This window comes from Lagopus muta, chromosome 5 (assembly GCF_023343835.1).
Source record: "Lagopus muta isolate bLagMut1 chromosome 5, bLagMut1 primary, whole genome shotgun sequence".
Taxonomy (NCBI): Eukaryota; Metazoa; Chordata; class Aves; order Galliformes; family Phasianidae; genus Lagopus; species Lagopus muta.
In genome coordinates, this window is record NC_064437.1 from 54655997 (window position 1) to 54678259 (window position 22263).

Genomic DNA, 22263 nt, shown 5'->3' on the forward strand with positions numbered 1-22263 from the left:
TGTTGCTTCCTCACAGCTGAGCATTTTGAAGGAATGACTGAAAAGAAGTATTTATTTAGTTCTCACTGTCTGTAAGTACCTTAAATCTTTTGACTTTTAAGAATTTGCTTCAATCTTTATATTAAAAAGTGTGTTTCCTACGTTTTCACAATTGCTGATGCTTTTCCTAATCTAGCTGTGCTCAGAAGGGATTTTGTTTGCACAAATAATAAACAGCCATACCCCATCAATTACATCAATAATAATACTTCAATTATTAAGTAAGTTATTAACAGGAAAACAAAACAAAACAAAAACAAAAACCCTTTCAACCAGTTCTCCCACAAGTATTTTGGATTCTGAGCCTGTCTGCAGTATAAGCACAGTTATGTATTTGACAGCACTGCCACTCTGAAACCTCAGCTAATTAAATGGCACTTTACTGTCACCAGTATCCAAAGATGCAAAATTCTCTGTACGCCTCATTCATATTTCATCCTTAGGAAAACACCTCTAAGTTTTTACTTCATAAGGGTTTCTGTAGCCTCAGGTAAGTGAGTTATTTTGTTTCTTAGTAACATGGAGGAAGTGTATTTTCAGATCCTGCATGCTGACACAGCAGTCTGGGAGGGAATGAGGTGTGGCTCAGTATTACGGATATTTTTCTAAAACAAACCATAGCGAGGTTTGGTGAAATGGTAGCAGACAAGAATCACTGATGTCTACCTTCAGAGCCACAGTGAGACCCCAGGAGTTCAGGAAGAATGTAAGGTGTGCATCTCCATGTGTTCTTACCTGCTTGCTGCAGCATTTGATTGGCATGCCAGCACAGCACCCACTGGGTAGTGCATGTTACCTGTAGTCCTGCAGTCTATGGGTAACAGCCCTCAAATTATCTCCATCTACACTTGCAATCAAGCCACGTCCGAGCTTTTAGTTTCACCAGTCAGTAGCACAGGTAAATGTTATCAGGTTACAGTGTGAAATGAACTTATGTACAAGGATGTCAGAAAAAGAAGCAACTCTTCAATCTCCACTACAACCCACGTCATGCAAATACACTCAGTGTAACACTGCAATGCCACGCAGTAGGTAAAGAGAGAGACATTACCAGTTTCTGAACTTTGGCTTTACTATGCCTCAGCCGAGCTCCTAATGACCCTGCTCAACTGAGCGATGCCCGTCTCTCTCAGAGAAGATTGTGTTCTGCCAAACACCAAGGAGTCTACTTTTGCCCAGCAACAGCTTCTGTTACTTGAAGACATGGAACATTAAGACACCAAGACCAAGCCAGATTTCACCCACAATTTCTCCAAGACCTTCTCTCCAATCTCATTCTAAAAGTTGAAACAGACTTTCTACACCAGGATGTAAGCAAGCCCAATTTAACAACTACCTTGAGCACGCATTACAGGGCAGAGAGATGCATGTTACTTTAGAAAAACAACCTCTAATACTTTTAACACAAAAATACGATTAGAGCACCGCACACAACAAAAAGCTGTACCAGGTACTAGTCTGGGCATAGGTTTAGATTCAAAAGGCTTAAATTTTCTTAAAATAATGACCATTCAGTTCTCCACCAAAGACAAGAAGACTGAAGGTCTGTTTATTGTTTCCTTTTACTGCCTGCTAGTCTCATAAAGACTTCAAACACTGTAATTTTTGGCAGGACTGTGTCAGAGAAAATCCCACATACGAAATGAAAATAAAAGACATTCTTATGTTGTTCCCTTTTATTAGCTCTGTGCCTCACCCACTTGGTTATTCTCGCATGCAGCAGCAAGAACTGGAAGACCAACTCAATTGGCACTTATATTATTATCATTTGTACTGGCAAATTGCAGTACCTCTCAGCTACAATAAATTAATTCAGTTTTTCCTTTCAAGACAGGTACCTTGAAAATGGAAGGAAAAAATAAGGGGCTGTCCAAGCAAGCCCCAAATTGCAAAGCAGAAAAGGCAGCACGATTCTACTCTTGCTTTAGCTTTATGCTGATAACATTCTAGTGACTTCAGTGTAACTACTGGACATTTACAGCATTACAAGTGCAGAATCTATATCTCAAGGTCAAATTCTATTGCAGTCTAAACTGGTTTTACTCTGGGAATCTAGCAGCCATTCCTTTAATGTATTTAAACAGCTATAAACAAGTCAGAACATTTTTGAGGAGTGAATTGCAGCCAGTAAAAACACAGCCCAAGGCCTATGCTGAAGTGGGTGGGAACTGAAAAATTTCTGCAGCAGTTAGTGGTTGGACGCTCAAAAACACTCCACCCTGCTGCCTCAGGCAAGAGAAAACATGTAGACAGTGCAGAATACTTCATGCGTCAGGATACATCATTTGGCTTTAAGCAAGATCAATAGATTTCAAAAAATAAGAAAAGGGAACAATGCATAAGTGCCTCAAGACTTAGTATGTTGGCTAACATCTCAGTTACTCATCGGCAATGCTTAGAGAGAAGAGGCACAACTGTTGTGCCCAGCAAGCTGTGCAATGGAAGTTCTGGCACTCTAAAAACATTTCTGGTGCTCTGGAAGAGAAGAATCTGTAACGGTCAACCCAGAGCCAGTATCCTTCACTGTTTCTCTCCACTTTGGATGTGCTACGATAGATAATGCGACAGGAGCCCGTAACATGTTCTTATCATGTTAGCACTGATGTTTAAGCACTACTGCTCCTCTAGAAATGTAAGGTTAATGAAAGAGACCTTAAAAAGAGAACACTTATATAGGTGAGTTGTCTGCCATTCAACTGGTGTAAACTGAAAAAATCCAATCAATAAAGCCTCATCACTGGAAAAACAAATAAAACCAAGTAGTAAGCTTTCAGGGATGTCTTTCATGGAAACAAGTTTCTCTGCTTTCCTCTGAAGGTATGCTCAGCAAACACATCTCAATAACTGTATTACCCAGTGCTCAATTTCCTATAATTTTTTTCTTTAATTTTGCATAACTCAAACTATTTTGACCACAAAATGAATAAAAAGTAATCAAACAACAGCTATTATAATGCTTAACTGTATGCACATATTGGTGAGCTTAACTGAACTGTTGCAAAATGCTCTACAGTGTGCCATACACATGCTGGTATGGTAACACATAGATAATTTCTTTTTCCTTTTTGAGAGGAAGATGTTGGTCTGACTTCTGTTTGCCGTTGTTAAGATGTAGATAACACAATATCAAATACTACTGCATTTCTGCAATAAAAGTTCTGGACAGAGACTGAGATGACTCCAGCTCCCAGCACAGTCCCAGGCCTCCTGCCCAATCCTCAACCAGTCACGTGCTTTTGCAAGACTGCTCACGCATGTAAGCACAAAGTAAATCCATATAAAAACTTGGTGCACACAGCTGAACACTTAACACTAACCTCAAGCAGAACCTCCTCCTAGAGCCATTACCCATCAGTGAACACTGATAATAAAGTTTCCTTTTCTCTCCTCTCTGCATTAAGTTAAACACATGAACCTTACATGTGGAGCCATCCTTCAATATTTACAGTCTCACTGGAATCCTTACCTGGGGTGGGGCACATGGGCGTTGCTCTAATAAGGCAGCAATGATAATACACAAGATGACTTTTTCATGCGTTATGTTCTTGTAAAATCTTACTGGAATCTCAGCTGGCAAACGATCTAAAATCTTAAGCTTTCTGTTGTTCTTGTGCAACTCAACTGCTAGCGTGTCTGTGCAACAGAGCATGAGTAATTTAAAAATGGGACCATCCCTAGACAGAAGGAAACATGTTGTGAAGTTGGAGACATGTTGTCTCAAAGCTCCAGTGCATTTGAAATTCAGCTGAATTGATCCACATTTGTAGGAGTTCCATGAGCAATTTCACTACTTCACTTGAAAAGTCCACTTTTTTTTTAACATACTTTAAAATATATGACATGAGTTTAGCTGTAATAAACTATCAAAAGCACCAGGCCACACCAAAGTTTAAAAACGCCTCACAACTGCCTCAAGCAACAGAGGAGATACTACATTGTGTTTTTGCTGCACAGTTACAACTGATCATATGGTTTAACCACATAACCTAACTTCAAACATTTGGTAAATACATATTCGCTAATATTCCGTGTGGCTAAACATTTGTTTCACACAGTCAAATAATCTAATGGTGTTCCGATCTCCCAGACCAACTCACAAAAGGGTTGTGAATGCTTTGATACCTTTACTGTTAACGTTCTGAGAGAAAAAGGCTCTACTGTCACTATAAAATTCTATTTGAAATAAGCAAGCATGCCTAGGGTCAAACTAATGTCTCCTATACTGAGCTTACTCACCTCAGTGCTATCTTGTCTCCACATAGATGGAAGCCCAGCATCCTCCTCTATGGCTGCACAGAGCAATCAGTCAACAAATTGCTGCCATTCTGCTACAGAAATAAAGAGCACGACCTACAATCTCTGTGCAGGTGTGCCTGCTCCATGTGCTCAGCTGTGACCAATGCAGCAAGAGGGCCTGATACAAGTGGGAGCAATCACCACTATGGTCATTTTTGATCGTTTCCTCAGTCCTGGCACAGCTGCACTGAATAAATAAATCCTATACAGATCAGTATAGTGAAATATGAAAGTCTGCTGGGAAGTGTGCAGCTTTTCCCCTTCTATGAGGAGACAGCATCAGATGTAGAAGGTGCTTTGTGGGAAGCAGAGCCGCGGCTCCCTTAGCAGTGCTGAAATCCCAGTCAGACTTCAGCCTACCACTGCGCCGTGGAGTGCACCATGTTGAGACCCCTCTCCCTGAGGCAGGAGTACGTGCAGCAAGATGGCGGCCAGTCTCGATCAAGGCCTCGGCCAGAAGGCAGCGTGTCCATGCTGGCCTAGCAGACGCAACAAGCTAGCCCAGCTGCAGCGGTAAGCGCGTATAGGATCTACGCAGATATCCTGCACTGCGTATTCCACAACTCCGGCCCCGCCCAGCACCTCCACGACGGATGCAAGCCTGCATCCGCCCGATCACAACCTTAACGCGCCCTCCCGCACCACGCACTCAAGCCTCACTCCGCCTTTCCCCGCTCTCAGCCCCTCGCGCCCCGCCCACTGCCCGGAAGCGGGAAATTGAAGCGCAGCCGGCGGGTCGCTCGGCTCGGTGAGGAGCTGCGTGCATTGTTTTGCTTGGCGCGGGGCGCAGCGACGGGTGGTTCCTGCGGGTTGCTCTTCTCTTCGGGCTGCTGAACCCCGGCCTTCCTCCTTCCTTAGCTTCTCTAGAGGGTGGAAGGCCCCTTGGGGGGAGCTGCCGAACGCGGTTCCGCGGCGTAAGCGGGCGGGCAGGCAGCGCCAGGGGCCGGCCCGGCGTGCTAAGCGTAGCTCTGAGGAGCGGGATTGCTTGCAGGATTTTAAAGGGAATTCCGTTTTGAGGTTCCTAGTTACAGTTTTTAGGTAAGCTGAGGCTGCGGCTGCAGCTCGGTCATTAGCAGGTGGCTCATGAGCGCTGTTCGAAGTCACGCTGAAATCAATGTACTGTTGGCTCGTGCTGAGAGGTGTGCCGCTTCCATTCAGGAGCATACGGGGAATGTGGACTTGGACTCTAAATTTCCAGCTGTGTGGCGGCATCCCCAGAAGGATGAAACGAGGCAGTGGGTTATTTCAATCATCTGAGTACCCTATTACTATTTTTAATGGAAAAGGTTGATCACACAGATGGACTACAAAAATCTTGTGGCTCCCAGCAATCCTTTATCGCTGCTCCGGCTGCCCCTCAATGAATGGACTGGTTCTGAACAACCTGGCTTTGTAAAGGTTGTGCCTTTAAGTCAGACATGCAGCAGGGATCACTGAGGTTAAGAAAATGCAGTTTATTTGGAGTAAGGGTTTTTGATGAGTTTGATGTTGTAGGATCTGACCTTTGATTTACAGGCATACTAAGTCCAAGTGGTTCATAAGTTCTCTTGCTTCTCTGTAATAGTTTGTAACCATTAGAAAATAAACCCTAGTATTTCTTACCAGAGCTTTTTACTCATTTCTGCAGCCATGTGGCTCGCTATAATCAGGTGAGAACAGCAGCACCCAATTTGTTTTTCAACAGGAACTGCTGTCTGCCTTGAGATGGAGGAAGCAGCGTGTGATAAATTGACGTCTTTGTGCCATACACCAAAGGATTCTGGGACAGCAGCTCCACAGAGGACTAGTTCAGGAAAACAGGTATACAAACTTAAAGGTCCTACTTTTCTTGGTTCCCATATATGTAAAGTGACCTCCTGTGACTTCTACTTGCATTTGAAAATAGTACTCTCTGCTTTGGTGTTTCTCCTCCCACGCACTATAGTGAAGCACTCAGACTTGCCATAGTGCATATCAGTGTAAACTGGAACTGTGCTGGATGAGGCTAAATTGCAAATGTCCCTTAACTAATCCTTTCCTGTGCTTTAGGATTTTTCCATGGATAAAAACGTTAGAAATTATAAATACATTTGTTAACTTGTTTTTAAGTGTTTGTTTTTAAGGGACTTAAAGGCATGAACAAGTCAAAATTATGTATATAGTCCCTTAAAAACAAACACTTAAAAACAAGTTAACAGATACTCTTAAGTAGTATATAGATGTTTTACTAGTGCTAATAGAGGAAGTGTGTGTGTGGTAGGATGCAATGTTAAGAAAAAAATAAAATCCTTATCTCCATTAAACAAGAGGAGAAGTGGAACTAGCTGGAAATAGCCAAGTTGAAATATGCCATGTGTCTTTGCACAAAGACTAAGTGCATTAATGAGGGTTTACTTTAAGGATTATACACACGCACGTATATAAATAAACAAGGCAATACAGATATATATTTTTAGTAAATTGTTGCTGTGTGCAAACACACCTGAAAGGAAGAGGTTAACTTTTACGTTTGCAAAAGACAGTGACAATTCAGAAATCTGTCTTACAGTTGTCTTTACTAATGACATATTCTGTATGGATAAAAAGTTCTTTGAAATTTGATTGAAGACGAGTGTTTTTTTTCTTGTTCTTCATTTTCTTTAGCCAATGAGCGCAACTCTAAGGGAACGATTAAAGAAAACAAGACGTTCATTTAATGCTAATTTTACAGTGGCAAAGCGGCTCAAGGTAGATACTGAAGAAAAAGACTGTGCAGATGTTGACAGTGGGTGTCTGCCAAAGATAGGCATGGATTGTTCCACATTACAAGATGGTTCTGAATGCCCAGAAAGAAACTGCACTGTAAATACTTATTTCAAAAGTCCGTTACAGGAAAACAATCTCTGCGAATCAGCAGAGAACGTGGTAAGGGTTGATGTTAGTCAGCAGCAGTCCCTAGAAGAAAAAGTAAGGCTGATGAAACAAGTGAAAGATAAGGAAGAGCTACTTCGAAGGCTCAAACTGGTCAAGATGTACCGATCTAAGGTAAGGATGACCTCTAGAAAGCCCTTCTAAATCACTCTTTGAAGAGAAATTGAATGGTGTTGTTATTTATTGATTTAAGCCACATTTGTGTAGTGTTTGTATATTAGCTCAGTTTAAACCATTTAATAAAAATAGATTTGCAGGGTACTAAAATCATTTTTCATTTGCAGAAATGTTGCTGATTATTTTTTCTTAATCCCAATTCTAGAACAACCTGTCTGAACTGCAGGCTTTGATAGTAAAATGGAGAAGCAGTACCCAGCTGATGCTGTATGAGCTGCAGTCTGCCTTTTCTGCAGATGGCAAGAAAGTGAGTCTCAGTCAGCTGATAGATACTTTTGGATTGGAAGACCACTTACTGCACTACAGCAGAACAGAAGAAGATTTTGTGGACACGTAACCTACTGGTGCAAAGCTTTCAATTACATGCATCAGCAAAAAAGACTGAATGGACTGATAAAAATCCATTGTCTGATCAACACTTTGTTTTGGTGAGAGTTTCTCATCAGAGCTTGTGAAACTGCATACTTAACCATGGTAGGCTGTAAAAACCATTACTTTATAGTGAAAACTGAATTTATGCAGACTGTTTTGGAAAACTGGCTAGAGAGCTTGGTTAGTGATTATTTTAAATAAAATGAAATCAAGTAATACTTTGATCAAACAGCTGTCTGCTTTGTACCTGTTAGTCTTCATGGTTTTAAGACAGAATGCAAGTTCAAATCAACTGTCACTTCTGTTGGTGTTTAGATGGGGAGAAGGGTTCAGTTCTTTGTTCATAGATACATCCTCATCTTCCAAACTTATTCCTGCTGCTAGTTAATGACATCATTTTGCAAGTCAGGTAAAGATAATTTTTGTGTTAATATTCTGGAACTGCAATTAGCAATAATTAAAGCTATTAAGAACATCTAAGGGAAATATAATGGCACTGACCCTCGTCCAGACAGTTCTTTTTAGAGGAACTCTAACAGCTTTTGGTAACAGAAAAAAAAAATGTAATTGCCATCTGTCTACTGTATTGGCTCATTTAAGAGCTGAGGCATTCTCTCTCCAAGGTTCTTCAATTACAGCATCATTTACCTTTCTGCAGTAACACTAAAGAAAACTCCAGCATTTCATTCCTTCTCCAATAAGCACTGCCTTCTCAAAATGTTTTACTCTTATTATTTCAACTTGAAATTGCTTATTTTCTCACTTGTACGTATGTAGTGTGGTGACTTGGCTGCTTTTGTTTTCCTTCTTTTATCCACTGTAACAGTATATAGACCTGTACTTGATCTACCATGCTTCCTGCTGTAAATATTTTTAACTACAACCCCACTCCTTATTTGCTGTAGTTTAACTGCTTTCTTTATATGTGGCAATTACTCATTAGTAAGGAAGTAATTTTGTCCATACCCCAAGGGAAGTGGAAAGAAAAACACAGATGAAATAGTCTGTTTTAATGTTGTTAGGGCTCATTAAATTGAAGTTTGTAGCCACAGTTTACTTTCAGGAATACTGAGTGGCATTGCCCACTGGGAATTAATGAAGAACAACATTTATTACTGATCACATTTTAGGTACTAATAATTCATTTCTTCTGCCTCTTTAACTTACTGAAACAAGATGATGGGACTTCCTTTTGGGGGCAGTTCTTTTTCCTAAGACCTTTAGCAAGTTTGGAATTCTGTTGTTTCTAAGGAAGTTTCAGCAAGAAGTAAAAAAGCATGCAGGAAGAATGGAGATGTATTTAGAATCCTTTAAAAACCTCTGAGGTGATTAAGCAGAAGTGTTTGTAATGCAGTCACAACAGAAGTACATTACAGGTATAGGATTTTGCTGAATCAAGATATCAAAGCTATTAATACTCTCACAGAGGAATAATTTTAGATTTTATTGGAATTTATTAAAGGTAAGAAAAACTGACACGAAGCGTGGAAAAGGGAAGCAAGTGGCAGATGCAGATTTACTGCTTTCTTGCAGTACTTCACAATACCCTACAACTGCATTCTAAGGAAATAGAATAGGTGTATTCCTATCATTCCTACAAGCTAATCTTTCATTTATTTTCTGTAATAAGCTATATGGTTTATATAATCAAAAGAGCAGAAATGCATCACAAAAGAAAAAAAATGTAGGTAAGACAAGGTACAAAATGTATGAAACAAACATGTATCCTTCAAAGTGATGTTACTTGAGAAGAAACAGAAGAACAGAAGATGGTACCAGAAGAAAATATTTGCTGAAAGACAAGTGCAGAGACAAAAGGTAGATTTCCAAATTCATATTCTTGTATATCTACCAGGATTGGGATTTTTAAAGAATAGGGAATGTTTTCGATCTTAATCTTTCAGCTTCTGCTTGAAGAATTCCAAGGTGTTTTTCCTGTTCCTCTATGAGACCTCGCAGCTCTTTCTGCTTCAAAATCTCCTGGTAACGCCGCTTTGCATTCCTTTCAGAAATATGCTGCATGTCTGCATAAAACAATATATGAGTCAGCCTATACGTAAAGTGGATGCATTGTCTACAAATGTATTGGACTTGCTCAAGGGTCATTCCAATTTCTGTATAAAAGCAGCACACATTTTTGATAAAGGCTCACAGTTGGATTTAGTGGTCTTTATAGTAGTGAATAAAGCAAAAAAAGTTTAAAAGGCACTGGCTGCACTTCCTTTATTTTTTAACAAATACCCAATGCTGTGACACTAATCATCTGACATTTGGAAGAACTATGTAGCTTTCCTAATAAGGGATATCCTTCTTAGTTCCTCTGTTCCTTTAAGTATGTGAAAAGAAGTGTGTTGGACAGTCTTACAAATAAAGGTCTGTTGTATAATGAAGATATTAATGGCTGTAATATTTTGACTTTCAGTAATTAAATCAACTTTGGTTACAACAGTATCCATCTGTAGGAATGTTCTTATGTAAACAATGTTAAGATTGTCGTGGTAGAAGTACTGCTAATTATACATGTGAAATAGTAAATAAACATTCCTTGCCTGTTAGGATGCTGATGGAGAACAGGACTGTCTAATGTTGGAGATACTTTCTAAATGTTCTTTGTGACTTAAAGTGCATTACTGCAACTCACCAGCTGCCTGATAGATATGCCTCCTTTCTGAAACAGACACAAGCATTTCCTTCAGCTCAAGGCTCAGCTCATAGTTCGCTTGCTCTTTTAAACTGATGCACTTCTCCAACTCTTTAATTCTCTTCTGATGTTTCTTCATATTCTTCTTGTGCAGCTGTGCATTTCCAAATGAATAAAACAAATAAATGAGATTATATGAAAGCTGTTCAAACTTTGGATGAAAGCCTATAGTCTTCAACACTGCGTATTAGCTCTGTTTATTTCCATGTATTTGGATCTGACCAGTAGCACATTCTAGCTTTATTTTCACACTATTTCAGTATGCTTTAGAGTGTTTAAATAGGAGTAGCAGACAAGGAAGAAAAATGCATGGGTCAAGAAGAAAGATTAAATACAGAACAGGCAAAGCAGGAAAAGGAAGTCAATGAAACCAGTGCATTGAAAGTTCTCTTTGGCTGCCAGATGCTGCAGAAGGTAGGGCTGCCGTGCTGAAGACATCTGAAGGGCTGCAAAGAGATAATGTCAATACTGAAGATTGAAGAGGAACTTAGAGAAAATGGCAGCTGATGTCATTTACAGTAAGCTGCAGAAAATCCAGTGGAATCCCTTAAAAACAAGAATAGCCATAAAATGTTAAAATAGGTAAGGAACTAATCGTGTCTGTGTTATTTTGAATATAGGAAGGCAGTGATACTACGAACAGACTTGCTGCTAGAGAGAAACAATAAGCAGTGAAGATTTGAAACAAGACTTCATTAGAAAACAGAATAGTGACTTTTATAGACAGTGATTTGTAAGAAGTGTTAAGAAGGTCTGCGTTCAGATTTTCAAGAAGGAAGACATTTAATTCTAGGAACAAAAGTAGATTCATGCCCAACTGCTTCCAAAGACTTCAGAGTTTTCTAGCTGGCTACTGGCGACAGTGCTGCTATGATGGCTCGGGGCAAGTTGAAACTATTGAAAGACAGATAAATAAACAACATAGCTATAGCACACTGGTTGCTCCAAAAGTAATGGAAATTCAACAGATGCAGAGAGCATAACAGCACTATTTGATAAATTCTCAGCTACAATGCACTTTAACAAATTCACCTCCATTAGCTGTGCGTTTTTACCAGTGATGAACAAGAGCCTGCATGCCATGCTCATATGAGGTGACCCACTGTTGTTGCTGCCACCACTGACACACACCACCCACCACCTCACTGTGCTCACATCCACTATTTGGACTCCATCAACATTCAGCAAGCATCAATGACTGTCAGTGGGTGCCATTCTTCTGCACATGAAATAATTCAATGACACACCTTTGCTTCCCTGTCAGATGCCAATCTGTCAGACTGCCCCTCTGCTGCCATCTGTCCCATGGCAACAACACATTGCAGAATATCGGTAGGAAGGTTCAGCCTCTACAGCCATTCTACCAACATCCACCTCTGACATCATGGACCAACATAATAACATAGGAAGCATTGTTTTCATGTCTTCATCAGCCCTCATATATTCATCCGTGTGTACTGTTGTGGTTACATTTCAACAGTCCTTGAGCTAGCTGAAGAGTTTAGTATGGCTACATCAGTTACCATCATTCCTTAAAAGCGTTTTTCCTAACACAGAACAGTTAGGATATGTCTCTGAAAGGAGATGGTTCACCTTATCCATGACAACAAGAGTCTGCTCCATCACTGCGATGCGGTGGGCAATGTGGCTATCATAGTCCAGCATGGTTAGGAACTGAGAATGAAAAACAAATAAATCAGTTTGTCAAGCCTGTTTGTTAAATTGTGAAATTAAAAAACAAACAAACAAAAAAAAAAAAACACAAAAAACCAACAAACTCAGTGTACTTTTCTGCAGTAAAAAACCTTACTTGTCATCATAAATGGACATTTTAAAGACAGGTTTTGATGCTGCAGGAATACTATACCATGCAGCTGTTAAACAGCATGATTTCTATGATTTAATGCAAATAAAGACTGAACAAATTGTGTTTTTTTGTTGTTTGTTTGTTTTTAAAGCAACAGCAAAACACCAAACTATACTTTTATTTATAAGGTAATCTAAGCACAGAGGGCAGTCAAAAATAGGCAGTAGACAGATTTCTGTAGATTCAACATTCATCCTTTCAGGGTACCAACCCACCAAATTAATAGATAAAATCTTTGTGAAACAAAATTCACTGTGGTCAAAATGTAACTTAGAGAAAATAACTCACTAGCTGGCGATCTTTGGTAATAGGTAATGTTGCAATATCCCGAGCTTTCTGATTCAGATCTTCTATTTGCATTCTCATTTTCTTGTGCTCCCATTCCAGCTGAAATATCCCCTTAGAGAATTCTTTGCATTCCACCATGCTAGCAATTTTTTTTTCTACTTGATCCTGAAAATAGAGATTATTTTTAGTTAACACATTTCATGGGTTATGAAATAATTAGTTGCTACAAGGGCAAGGTGCCAAAGTTACTAGATTAAGTAAGGAAAATACACCATAGAATACACTAATTCCAGATGCTCTAGATGGCTATCTTTTGTGGAATTTTATTCCCTTTTGTGTCCCACATCACAGCCTTGGATCACAGAAGGAAAATTACAACAAAAATTACAAATAACATCACACTCCATCTTCTTATATTTTACAAGAACATTATAGCATTTCACCTCTGCAAAATACACACTTAAGGTACTCTGTAGTTATTACTGAATTATTTGTGCAGGAGCATGAAAAATAAAAACTTATAGTAGAATGCCTAATAAAAACATTAGCGAGTATGAAAAACTGTGAAAGTGATACTTACACTTGAAACCTTATATTAAAAGTTGTATTATTACTTTTTTAAATCTTACTGTAACCTAAGGTTCAACATGACTGTATGTTTGCCTTGAGGGAATTTTAGGGCTTGTGCCTGTAATAGTAATATTTTCTATTTACAGCATGTAAGTGATGGTAGGTCTAAAAACTGTTTCATTCATCTGAATTGTATTGATCAAACACAAAGAAAGCAGTCCATGTTGCAATCTATATATAATAATAAAAGACATTACAAAATTCTCACCATCTTGTAGTTTACAGTTGACCTTATTGCTTTGAAACTAGATATTACAGAAAAAGAACCCAATCCCTGAAAGACAATATTTTATTTAAGAAACTTAAGCTTCCTCCCTCATAAATTACCATGATATTGCAATTCAGTTCTTCAATAACACTCTTTTTAATGAAAATGGCATCAGCGTAATCTGGGATCTCAGTACTTTCAAATTCTACCTGTCCTTGTTTTAGCAAAAACTGGAAAGTCAAATTCAGTTGAAATTTTATCTTCTCCTCCTGCAGCCTAAAATAGCAGAAAACAAAAGCAATGCTTAGTGATTGCAACTTGAATATATAAATCCTCCCATGATTTTCAAAATGTTTGGGTGGTAAATGCTGTGCTCAAGTGGGGCTTACTCTTCCACACCTTGTCTTTTATTCACTCCCCAAATTACTTCAGAGTTGGCAACTTATTTCCACATATAAAGTCCACATCTAGATTCAGGTTAACACACTCTAGCAGATGTTCTGAGAGAAAATGCCCTACCTGAACAATAATCTTAATAATGATTGCCAAGGAAATGAAGGAGACTTCCAGCCAGCACCTTTTTTTTTTTTTTTTTAGTGCAATTTTCCTGAGGTTTGCTCCTGAATGACAACGAATATGAAAAATGTTGTATATACAAAAAACGAAAATCATTTCAGTGAAACCAGGTGTCATGCGACTGAGCAGCAAACTGCGAACAGGAGTGATGACTGTGGTTTCTCTGGGCCTACATGAGGAAAAATTAACTAGATCAACTAGCTCAACTATGGCCTTAAAAGCCTTTTGGTAATCACTATTATGATGTATGATAGAGCTTTTGGGGTAGTGAGTTTGCATTGAAGACCACACTGCCATCCTTACTGACATCATTATTTAAAATGCTAAGGTAAGATTGGCTTCAGCCTGCTCACACATGCTGCAATCCTACCATACCTCTCAAATATCTTAGCTGACTTCTAGATAAAAGAACACAGCTGTGTAATTCTGCATGTGACTGTGATGCTGGAATATCAAAATGTAGCTGAATATAGAAAAGAAACAAAATTACCAAGTGAGTTCTTGGAAAATTTTTTCTATTTTTGAGCTCATCTTCTCATTGTCATCTATTCTTCTTTGGAGAAAGACCTCAATTTCTGCCAGAATTAGGGCCATCCATTTCACCTGAACAAGTGACATATGACATTCTAAATTTTCCCCACTTCATACGTTTGCCAGGATAAGCAAGAATAGAAAAGATCTGAAGAAGACACACGTATGTATAAATATGCTGGCTCAGAGTCCTACGTTCTGATCAGAAAATTTATTCTGTCTCATCAGATCTGTCTCTGGAGATAAGAGATGGCCACTTCTATGCTTTTAAGCTGAACAAATAGTCCACTAGAGCTTTGCAGAAACAGTCTCCATTAAGAATTGTTCCTGATGCTTTAGCAGTGGTTATGCATTGGTATGGCGTGCAAACGGAAGAGAAAGACTCTAAAAGATTATGAAAATGAAATCATTCAATAGTTTTTTTTAACATGAAGATAGAAATGTTTTAAAATGAAATCATACCAAGGTCACAAATATCCCTATTAAATGCTCTCATGTTAATATGGTAATGTTTGCTCTGAAGAACTAGAGCTGGTTTATTTTGTTGACACTTCTGTTATTCTGAATAGAAAGTGGCCAGACATAACCAACCCAATTAGATGCAGTTTATTTATGCGGCCTATTCAGTTCACCACCAGCCTAGCATCATTTTTGAACTCCACAGAAATTTTCAGTATATACTTTGAAAAATATAGTGGCAAAATAAAGCATTTACATACCAGCTGCTCACTCTTGAATTTATTTCGTCTAGCTAGACAAAAACTTTCCCATATAGATGGGTCTAAGCCATTAGGCATGTGCTCAGGATTATCCAGTTCATCCATAGCTTTCATTAAACGGGTGAGTTCATCTTTGAAATCTTCAGCTGACATTGAAGAACTTCTAGAACAGGTTGCAGTGTCCAGAGAGATTTCTGTCATTACAGTCCTAGTGTATATACACAGTACATACAGTATTTACTTTTATTCTTACATGAAAGAATACAACATACAACTGTGAATATTTCATACTCTTAATTTCTTGCAAAGAAAAAAAAGGTAAAACTACATCTTACACAAAATAAGAATGTTTATGAGAACTGATGATTATTTAGATTGCATTTTAAATGTATTTTGTGGTGTAAACCAGGAAACATACATACTCAAAATAACAATTGTTAGTATGATAGGAAATCAACTATTGCTAACCATCTAATAAAAAGAAGGCAATCTACTGATTACCACAATAATTGCTAATTATTTCAGTAATCCAAATCTTATTTTTGAAATATTAGTATTTGAACTATTTTAATCAGGGTTATTTATTCCTACCTTGGGCGACATTTGTAAAGTTCCAAAAGTTCATCAAGAAGATTAGCAGGAACATCAGCAAAATTCTTCCTAAAACCATATTCCAGATTCTAGGAGGGAAACAGAAAGCTTCCTGGTCATCACAATGTGATTTTTTAAAAAGCAGCAACTTGTTCCTATCTTAGTTTACTTCGTTAATGACTGAAATTAAGTAGTGATGAAAAATATATGCATATAAAACTTTCAGAAGTGGTCTAGATTTCCTCTGGAAAAGCATGATTAGAAAACTGAACTCATACCACACTTAAAATACAGCATGTTCTTCTCATTACCAAGACACAGCAATAACTATTTTACTCCTGAATCTGCCTGTGCTTATCTGGAGCCTCACCTTATCTTCAGCTACTGCATTATCGTATTGTTCTGTGTAAAAATCAATTTTCTTTCTTGTAGTCTCCACTGTTCTCGCAATCTTGACCTGTAAGAAAACCAGAGAATTTCAAGAATGAAACTCAGCCAGCAGAAGTACTGATAAAACTGACACCTTCTCAATTCTAGAGAAAGCTTTATGAGCCGTTTGTAAGAGCCACATAATGCCTCCTTCAGAAAGTTATTTGTGGATACAGGTTAAAGGTGAACAGATACGAAATTCAAATATTCCACAAATAAGAAAATTGTGTATTTTAAGTCTTCTTTTTATATTTTGAATATAAAGACTAATGATGATATTCCTTCTTTCTTAGATATATAGATATTTCCTTTAGATCCTTAGATGTATAGATATTTCCTTTTCCTTTCATGTAATCCCAGCTAAGATTGGTCAAAAATTCTTAAACACTGGTCAGTGGAAGATTTTGATTCTGGAATGCTATTGCCCTGTTTGAATGCTCAATTGTTTAATCAAGGCTGTTTAAGTGTTTGTACTTTGCTTTGTTGCATTTGACAGTTCACATAAATGAAAAGATATGGCAATGGCAATATTTAGAAAGACTTTAAACGTAAGATGTATTTTGAAAAATGTAACTTGGTATACCCTTTGCTTCACATAATTTTAAAACTAGTTCATCCTATTCAGTGGCAGGGGGCTGGATGTCTACTTTGGAGCCAGTCCTTATAGCTGGCATAAAAACAGCTGCCTGCAGCTCCAATCAAAGAGATCTGTACAGGATGAGTTAGAGGTTTGACATGGGGAGGCAGTGTGGTCTCAGGAGCACCTCCACAAAGTGGGCAAATGGGATAACACTGTCTCATGAGACAGAAGCAAACTGCAGACTACTGCTTAGATCCCATGAGTCAGATGGGTTTGGCAGGAAATAGAAATCACAAGTGTCAGACAAAAGCAGTACTGTGGGCAGCAAGCGCTTGTAGTATTGAAATCCAAATCTACTACTTGTGCTCCCCAGTCTTTTTGTTGACTGGTATATGGTTTGGCAAGGACTGGCAAACTCTTCAGGAGATGAAATTCACTGACAAGTCTAAAACCACTTTATACACTGCCTATGTTCTGCTTCAACAGTCAGGTACCCATGCTACCTCTACTTATGCTTTGAACTGGCAAATACGAGTCACATGGCCCTGGACTACATTAGCCAAGCCAGCAAAAAGTGTGATTCCCCTAAGCATTCTTTGTGTGCATTTCTCTAATGTAAATGGCAGCATTACTGGTCCTGTAAGCTTGATACTGGATACTAAAAATTACTGCGTATAACAAACAAATAGCAGCATGCCATTTTCAATGTATGCAGCTTTACTAAAGAATGCCAGATGAACAAAGATAGCTATCTACTTAAAACCATACATGTTCATAATCCATGTCTTATGCCCATCTTAAGAAAGCGTCAACTGCTCTGAAAATTGTCAGAAAATCATTCATAGCAAAACTGTGATTTGGAAAGAACAGTTTTCAGAAGAAATTGTACAGCAATTACACGTATTTCCTAAGCATTCCAAATGATAACTTACTTTCTCTTTCTGCTTCTTTACCAGGAAATGACAAAGTCCAGCTTTTCTACTGTCCAACTCCTCATCCAACATTAAAGAATAAATGAGATTGACAATTTTGAGTTCTTCCTGTGAAAAGATGGTAATAAAAATTAACAACGTTTCTGCTGCACAGAGGTATAGATGAAAAATTAATGTTCTCCGCCATACCTGATAGATGACCTTCTCTAAGTTCACTTTCTTTTCAAAAAGTTTGCACACATTCTTATCAAAGTTTTGTGTTGTTTCCTGGATGGAAGCTTCAAGTTCCTCCCATTCATTTTTCAGTGCCTGGGGAAGAGAAGGACAGAAGAAGAACAAATGTTTCATCTGTAAGAACAAACTCTGATACAGTATGCTGAGGGACGCTGGAGAATGCATAGTATAGAACAGCACCTCTCCAATATAAAGGTTTTCTTTTCTTCTCATAAGTTTTTAAAGCCCTGAAGTGCTCCAGAGCCATCCAATATCACTAATGCATAAACAGTAAACAGAATAGCCCTATCTGAAATTAATCGAATCAGAGTATTGAAATATGTATTTTTTTAAATTTACCTTCAAAGTATGGCCATTTTTAAAAATTGTTTTCATTTTTTTAAAGAGTTAAAAAGATATTTTCCCTCCCTTTCATTGCAGCTGAGGTGTATAAGTTAATTACTTTTTTTAAATCAAAATACAACTTTGTATTCCTCTTAATGACTCTGAACAGCTATTTAAAAAATGCTAAGATTCCGTATTTTATCTTATTTAAACAACAGCTACATTCTGGAAGTAGTATTTTGATGACTGTGGTAAAATTTATTTAAATCTGTCCTAACAATAATGAGAGCTGTCCAAGGGAATGAAGCTATTAATTTCCATCTTGAAAGGAAAGTGCTGCCAGGCTACATAGGGTGTTTTTGTTTGTTTGTTTTGTGAAATACCACTTCAAAGGTGAAATGACATTATTTGTGTATGGCATCACCAACTCCAGGAACGCAACATGAAAAAAAGCATTTTAGGAATACTGGTATATTTGGAAATGAAAAGTACCTTTTGTCAGCTATTATTAGTCCCGGTACATACAAGTTGTTATGAGTACAGACTGCCTTTTTACTGTTTAAGCTATAACTTAATACATCACATGATCTTTGTTATTCACTTGTTCTTCATTTGCTCTATTTATTAGTACCATTTTAGAAATAGATCCTGACAAAAATCAGAAATGTTGCTCATTAACAAAACCACTCCTTCTCTCATTTTAATTTACCCTTCTATATTTTTCTTTTTCTTCATTCAGCTCTTTAACTTTTTCCTCGTATTTTCTGAATATTTTCTTCTCTTGATCATTCCATTCATCTTCAGGCTTGGATATAAAATAAGGTGGAGGAATATCCTGAAAGCATTAAAGAAAAATATGCTTCAGAAGCAGTATTAAGTCTCCTTCAGCACACACTAAGAAAGAATACACATCAATTTTAACCAAAGGTAGTATTGGTAGCTATGCTTCAAACCGTAAGTAACATGAATGTTCCATTTCTCTGGTCTGTTGATTTTTGTGCATATATATGATTGAGTTCTTCACCAGTTACTTACAGGGATTTTCTAGTGGATCTTGTACAGTACAAGTATGGCATGCTCAAATATACTATTTGTCAGTACAAGATGTATGTTTTCTGTGCGCATTCCCAATTCCAACTGCACCTCTAAGAACAGTCCTAATTTTGTGAAAGAGATCAATCCTAGGAAGACAGCACGAGTCCGCCCTTTGTGTTTTCTGTGACACTCCTTCACAATCTTTCCTTCCTTTACGGATCTAATAACTTTCCTTGCTGAGTTAAATGGAATGTGGTAAGATCACAGTCATGGATAATCGCCCATGAATAGTCCCCCTCAAAAAAAACAGTTGTTACAGTGACAATACTAGATTACATTTTTACAATGTTCCACTGTGATAGAACAGGTGTTGATGACCAAATGCATGCAGCAGTCTGGTTCAAATTCTGGTTTGAAATTCACGTTTACTGAAATTGACAAGCTGTCTAAATGATGTGGCAGAAACACAGCTTACAATTTTCAAGATATCTTCCTGTGTGACTTCTAGAACTCCACCCATCATGTCATTGAGAGCACGCTGTCTTTCACTGTCCTGGGAAAAATGAAAAATACGTATATTTAAAGAATGTACAATACGTGTATTAGCTGCAAGTTCTGGGAATTATAATAGTGCAGTTCACCTGTAGAACATAAATAGGATTTGAATGTGTCGCTATTAATGCTCTTTGCAGGTGTGAATGAAATACACTATAAGTGTCAGAATTTCTCCTGATGATAATATACCAAATAACTAAAACTGCAATTTTGGCAGCTTTAGAAATAGTACATATACACAGACGACTCCTGCCCAGTTGGCAGGCAAGGATGAAGGAAGCTGTAGTGCCACCATCTTACTGTCCATCCTTTTGGGGGCTGAAACCATCTTAGACTTTTCACAGATGTATTTTAAAGCCAGAGGAAAGCGTTATGATCATATAGCAAACTCTGAAGAAAAGTCAGAATCTCAACCATGCCATACTAAGCCCAGAGCTCTTGACTAAACAGCAGCATACATTTAGAGATGTTTCCAGTCGCATGTCTCCCACTATGGTGCTTTGCATTGCTACTAAGCAAATTTTTAATAACTGAAAGCATAACACCAAATCTTTTCTTCACCCAGCTGGTCTGTGTAACCTGAGAGTAAATGAAAATAAGCAGAAAAGGCCTATTTCATTATTACTTAGCATTTTTACATTTATACTCCTGTACTACATTGGTGGTGTATTCCAGTACAGTATTAAATAAGACAAATGAGTAACAGTGGCCTGTTCAGTACAAAGGATGCTACTTTAAGTACCAGAGAAGCAAGGTGTCTTTCCATTTCAAGTCTGGCCAGCATTTCTGCTTTCTCTCTCTCTTGTGGAGTCAAGTATTTTTCAGCTTTAATCTGAAAGTAGGAGATCATGTCTTTATCAGAGTTCCAAACATTTTCTTTGAACGTTATCATACATGGACAAAAACATTTGGAAAAACGATGTAATAATTTTTAATATTCACATTTTTAAGTCCTGCTCTATGATAACATACATCAAGAACAAAACTGTTCTCTAGAACAGCTCCAAAAGCTATGAAATAGCATATTTTAGTTCCAAAAACACTAAAATATGAACTACGTCATTTTAGCTAGTGTTAGTCATGTTTTGAGCAATTATTTATTCATATATAATCAGTTTTATGTAGAAGTACAACACTAACTGTGCTGAAGTGCCCAGAAGCTGAGCTCAGAGACTGAAGAAAAATCAGGGAAACTCTCACATATACTTATATATTCCTGCCAGATTGGTTCAAATCTTTTAACCAAGAACGAGGATAAGTTCTACCATCACTTATGACAGATTAAAAGCTTAATTCAGTATTTTGTTCACTTCATAGTGACTTATTAGGGGCTTTCTACTTTAAAATTTAGGAAAGGGAAGGCATGGGAAGGAAAGAAGAAGAGCCAGATGGGTGATTTTAAGTACACAGACACAATCTGTTTTAATGCTTTTCAGTACAAACAACAGCTAGAAATAAAAAGAATCAGATAACTGTTTTTGTGTAGGTGAATGTGAAAGCTTTTTTTTTTCAGATACCTCTGAATCCTGAACAGTAAACACCTGCTCTGGTTTCTCATCACATGTAAGACCTGGCTCCCACACTTCCACTTGGAGGTCAAGTTGTCCCAAGATTTCTCGGATCCTTATGTTTCTTTCTTTAATTCGTGCTATCTCCTGCTCCTTTTGTTGAGCAACTATGTCAAATTCCTTATTAAAAGCAGTTTTCACTTTGTATATGATGTCCTGAAAGAAAAAAAAGAAAAAAAAAAAAAAAAAGGAACAGCAATGCTGCACAGGTCCTATTCTTCCATAAATACTACTTTGGAATCATAGATGTCTGTATTTGCATGTATGACTGGGAATCTTGTTAATTCTTCCTTGTTATAAGAGCAGAGTTGCAGAGTTCAAGCTTTGTTAAGTGGGCAAATTACTATTTCTTTTTTTTTTTTCCCCTAGAAATTTTTATTCCTTCTCTACTGTATTTGCCATTTATCAAAGATTCTGAATGAAACAGTGTTGCCAAAACAAAATAAAAAAAAAATTAGGCTGCCTTCTTGCCATTTTTTGCAGTCTTTGTCTGAAGGAAGGTGCTCCAAAGTAAAAAATTACACAATTCTAAAGACTGTAAAACACAGGTGAAGGAGCAGAATTAAGTATACGCTTTTCTGATTTTTAAGGATTGTAGCTTGTAATTTTGATATGTGTTAATGAGATTTTCTGCATGACATCTTTAAGTAAGTGATTTTTTAAGCATACATCCTTAATAGACAAATCCTTCCTTTACCCTAAGCAACTGAACTCAGCAAAGA

General features: G+C 37.8%; 2 protein-coding genes across 8 annotated transcripts in view; one reads left to right on the forward strand and one right to left on the reverse strand.

The window, feature by feature from the left end:
• Positions 1-4279: 4279 nt before the first annotated feature.
• SFR1 (SWI5 dependent homologous recombination repair protein 1) lies at positions 4280-7741 on the forward strand. 6 transcript variants are annotated; one of them, XM_048947197.1, is made up of 4 exons: positions 4280-4848; positions 6020-6135; positions 6958-7338; positions 7547-7741. In XM_048947197.1, exons 2-4 carry the CDS (start codon positions 6040-6042, stop codon positions 7736-7738), a joined length of 669 nt encoding a protein of 222 aa, XP_048803154.1. In that variant the 5' UTR covers positions 4280-4848; positions 6020-6039; the 3' UTR covers positions 7739-7741. The 6 variants fall into 6 exon arrangements, with proteins under 6 accessions (XP_048803154.1, XP_048803155.1, XP_048803151.1 ...); XM_048947198.1 differs by lacking the exon at positions 4280-4848 and adding an exon at positions 4874-5083; XM_048947194.1 differs by lacking the exon at positions 4280-4848 and adding an exon at positions 5094-5249.
• A 1896-nt stretch (positions 7742-9637) lies between these two features.
• The window catches only part of CFAP43 (cilia and flagella associated protein 43), a 44007-nt gene continuing 31381 nt past the window's right edge, over positions 9638-22263 (reverse strand). Inside the window, exons 25-39 of one of the 2 annotated variants that reach the window (XM_048947182.1) lie at positions 21491-21697; positions 20716-20805; positions 19894-19971; positions 19093-19218; positions 18015-18134; positions 17826-17933; positions 16255-16341; positions 15885-15973; positions 15294-15501; positions 14534-14646; positions 13587-13743; positions 12630-12794; positions 12068-12148; positions 10415-10568; positions 9638-9797 (exon numbers count right to left, since the gene is read on the reverse strand). In XM_048947182.1, the coding sequence (XP_048803139.1) occupies positions 9640-9797; positions 10415-10568; positions 12068-12148; positions 12630-12794; positions 13587-13743; positions 14534-14646; positions 15294-15501; positions 15885-15973; positions 16255-16341; positions 17826-17933; positions 18015-18134; positions 19093-19218; positions 19894-19971; positions 20716-20805; positions 21491-21697 (1941 nt within the window). In that variant the 3' untranslated portion in view covers positions 9638-9639. The remainder of the gene's footprint in view (positions 9798-10414; positions 10569-12067; positions 12149-12629; positions 12795-13586; positions 13744-14533; positions 14647-15293; positions 15502-15884; positions 15974-16254; positions 16342-17825; positions 17934-18014; positions 18135-19092; positions 19219-19893; positions 19972-20715; positions 20806-21490; positions 21698-22263) is intronic. The other variant, XM_048947181.1, reaches the window with a different exon arrangement.

What these genes read in the sequence shown, in the direction of transcription:
- SFR1 (XM_048947193.1), top strand. Translation starts at nt 5,450, where the DNA reads ATGTACTGTTGGCTCGTGCTGAGAGGTGTGCCGCTTCCATTCAGGAGC. An exon ending in GGACTAGTTCAGGAAAACAG is followed by an intron (nt 6,136 to 6,957) that starts GTATACAAACTT and finishes CATTTTCTTTAG; the next exon opens with CCAATGAGCGCAACTCTAAG. An exon ending in TCAAGATGTACCGATCTAAG is followed by an intron (nt 7,339 to 7,546) that starts GTAAGGATGACC and finishes TCCCAATTCTAG; the next exon opens with AACAACCTGTCTGAACTGCA.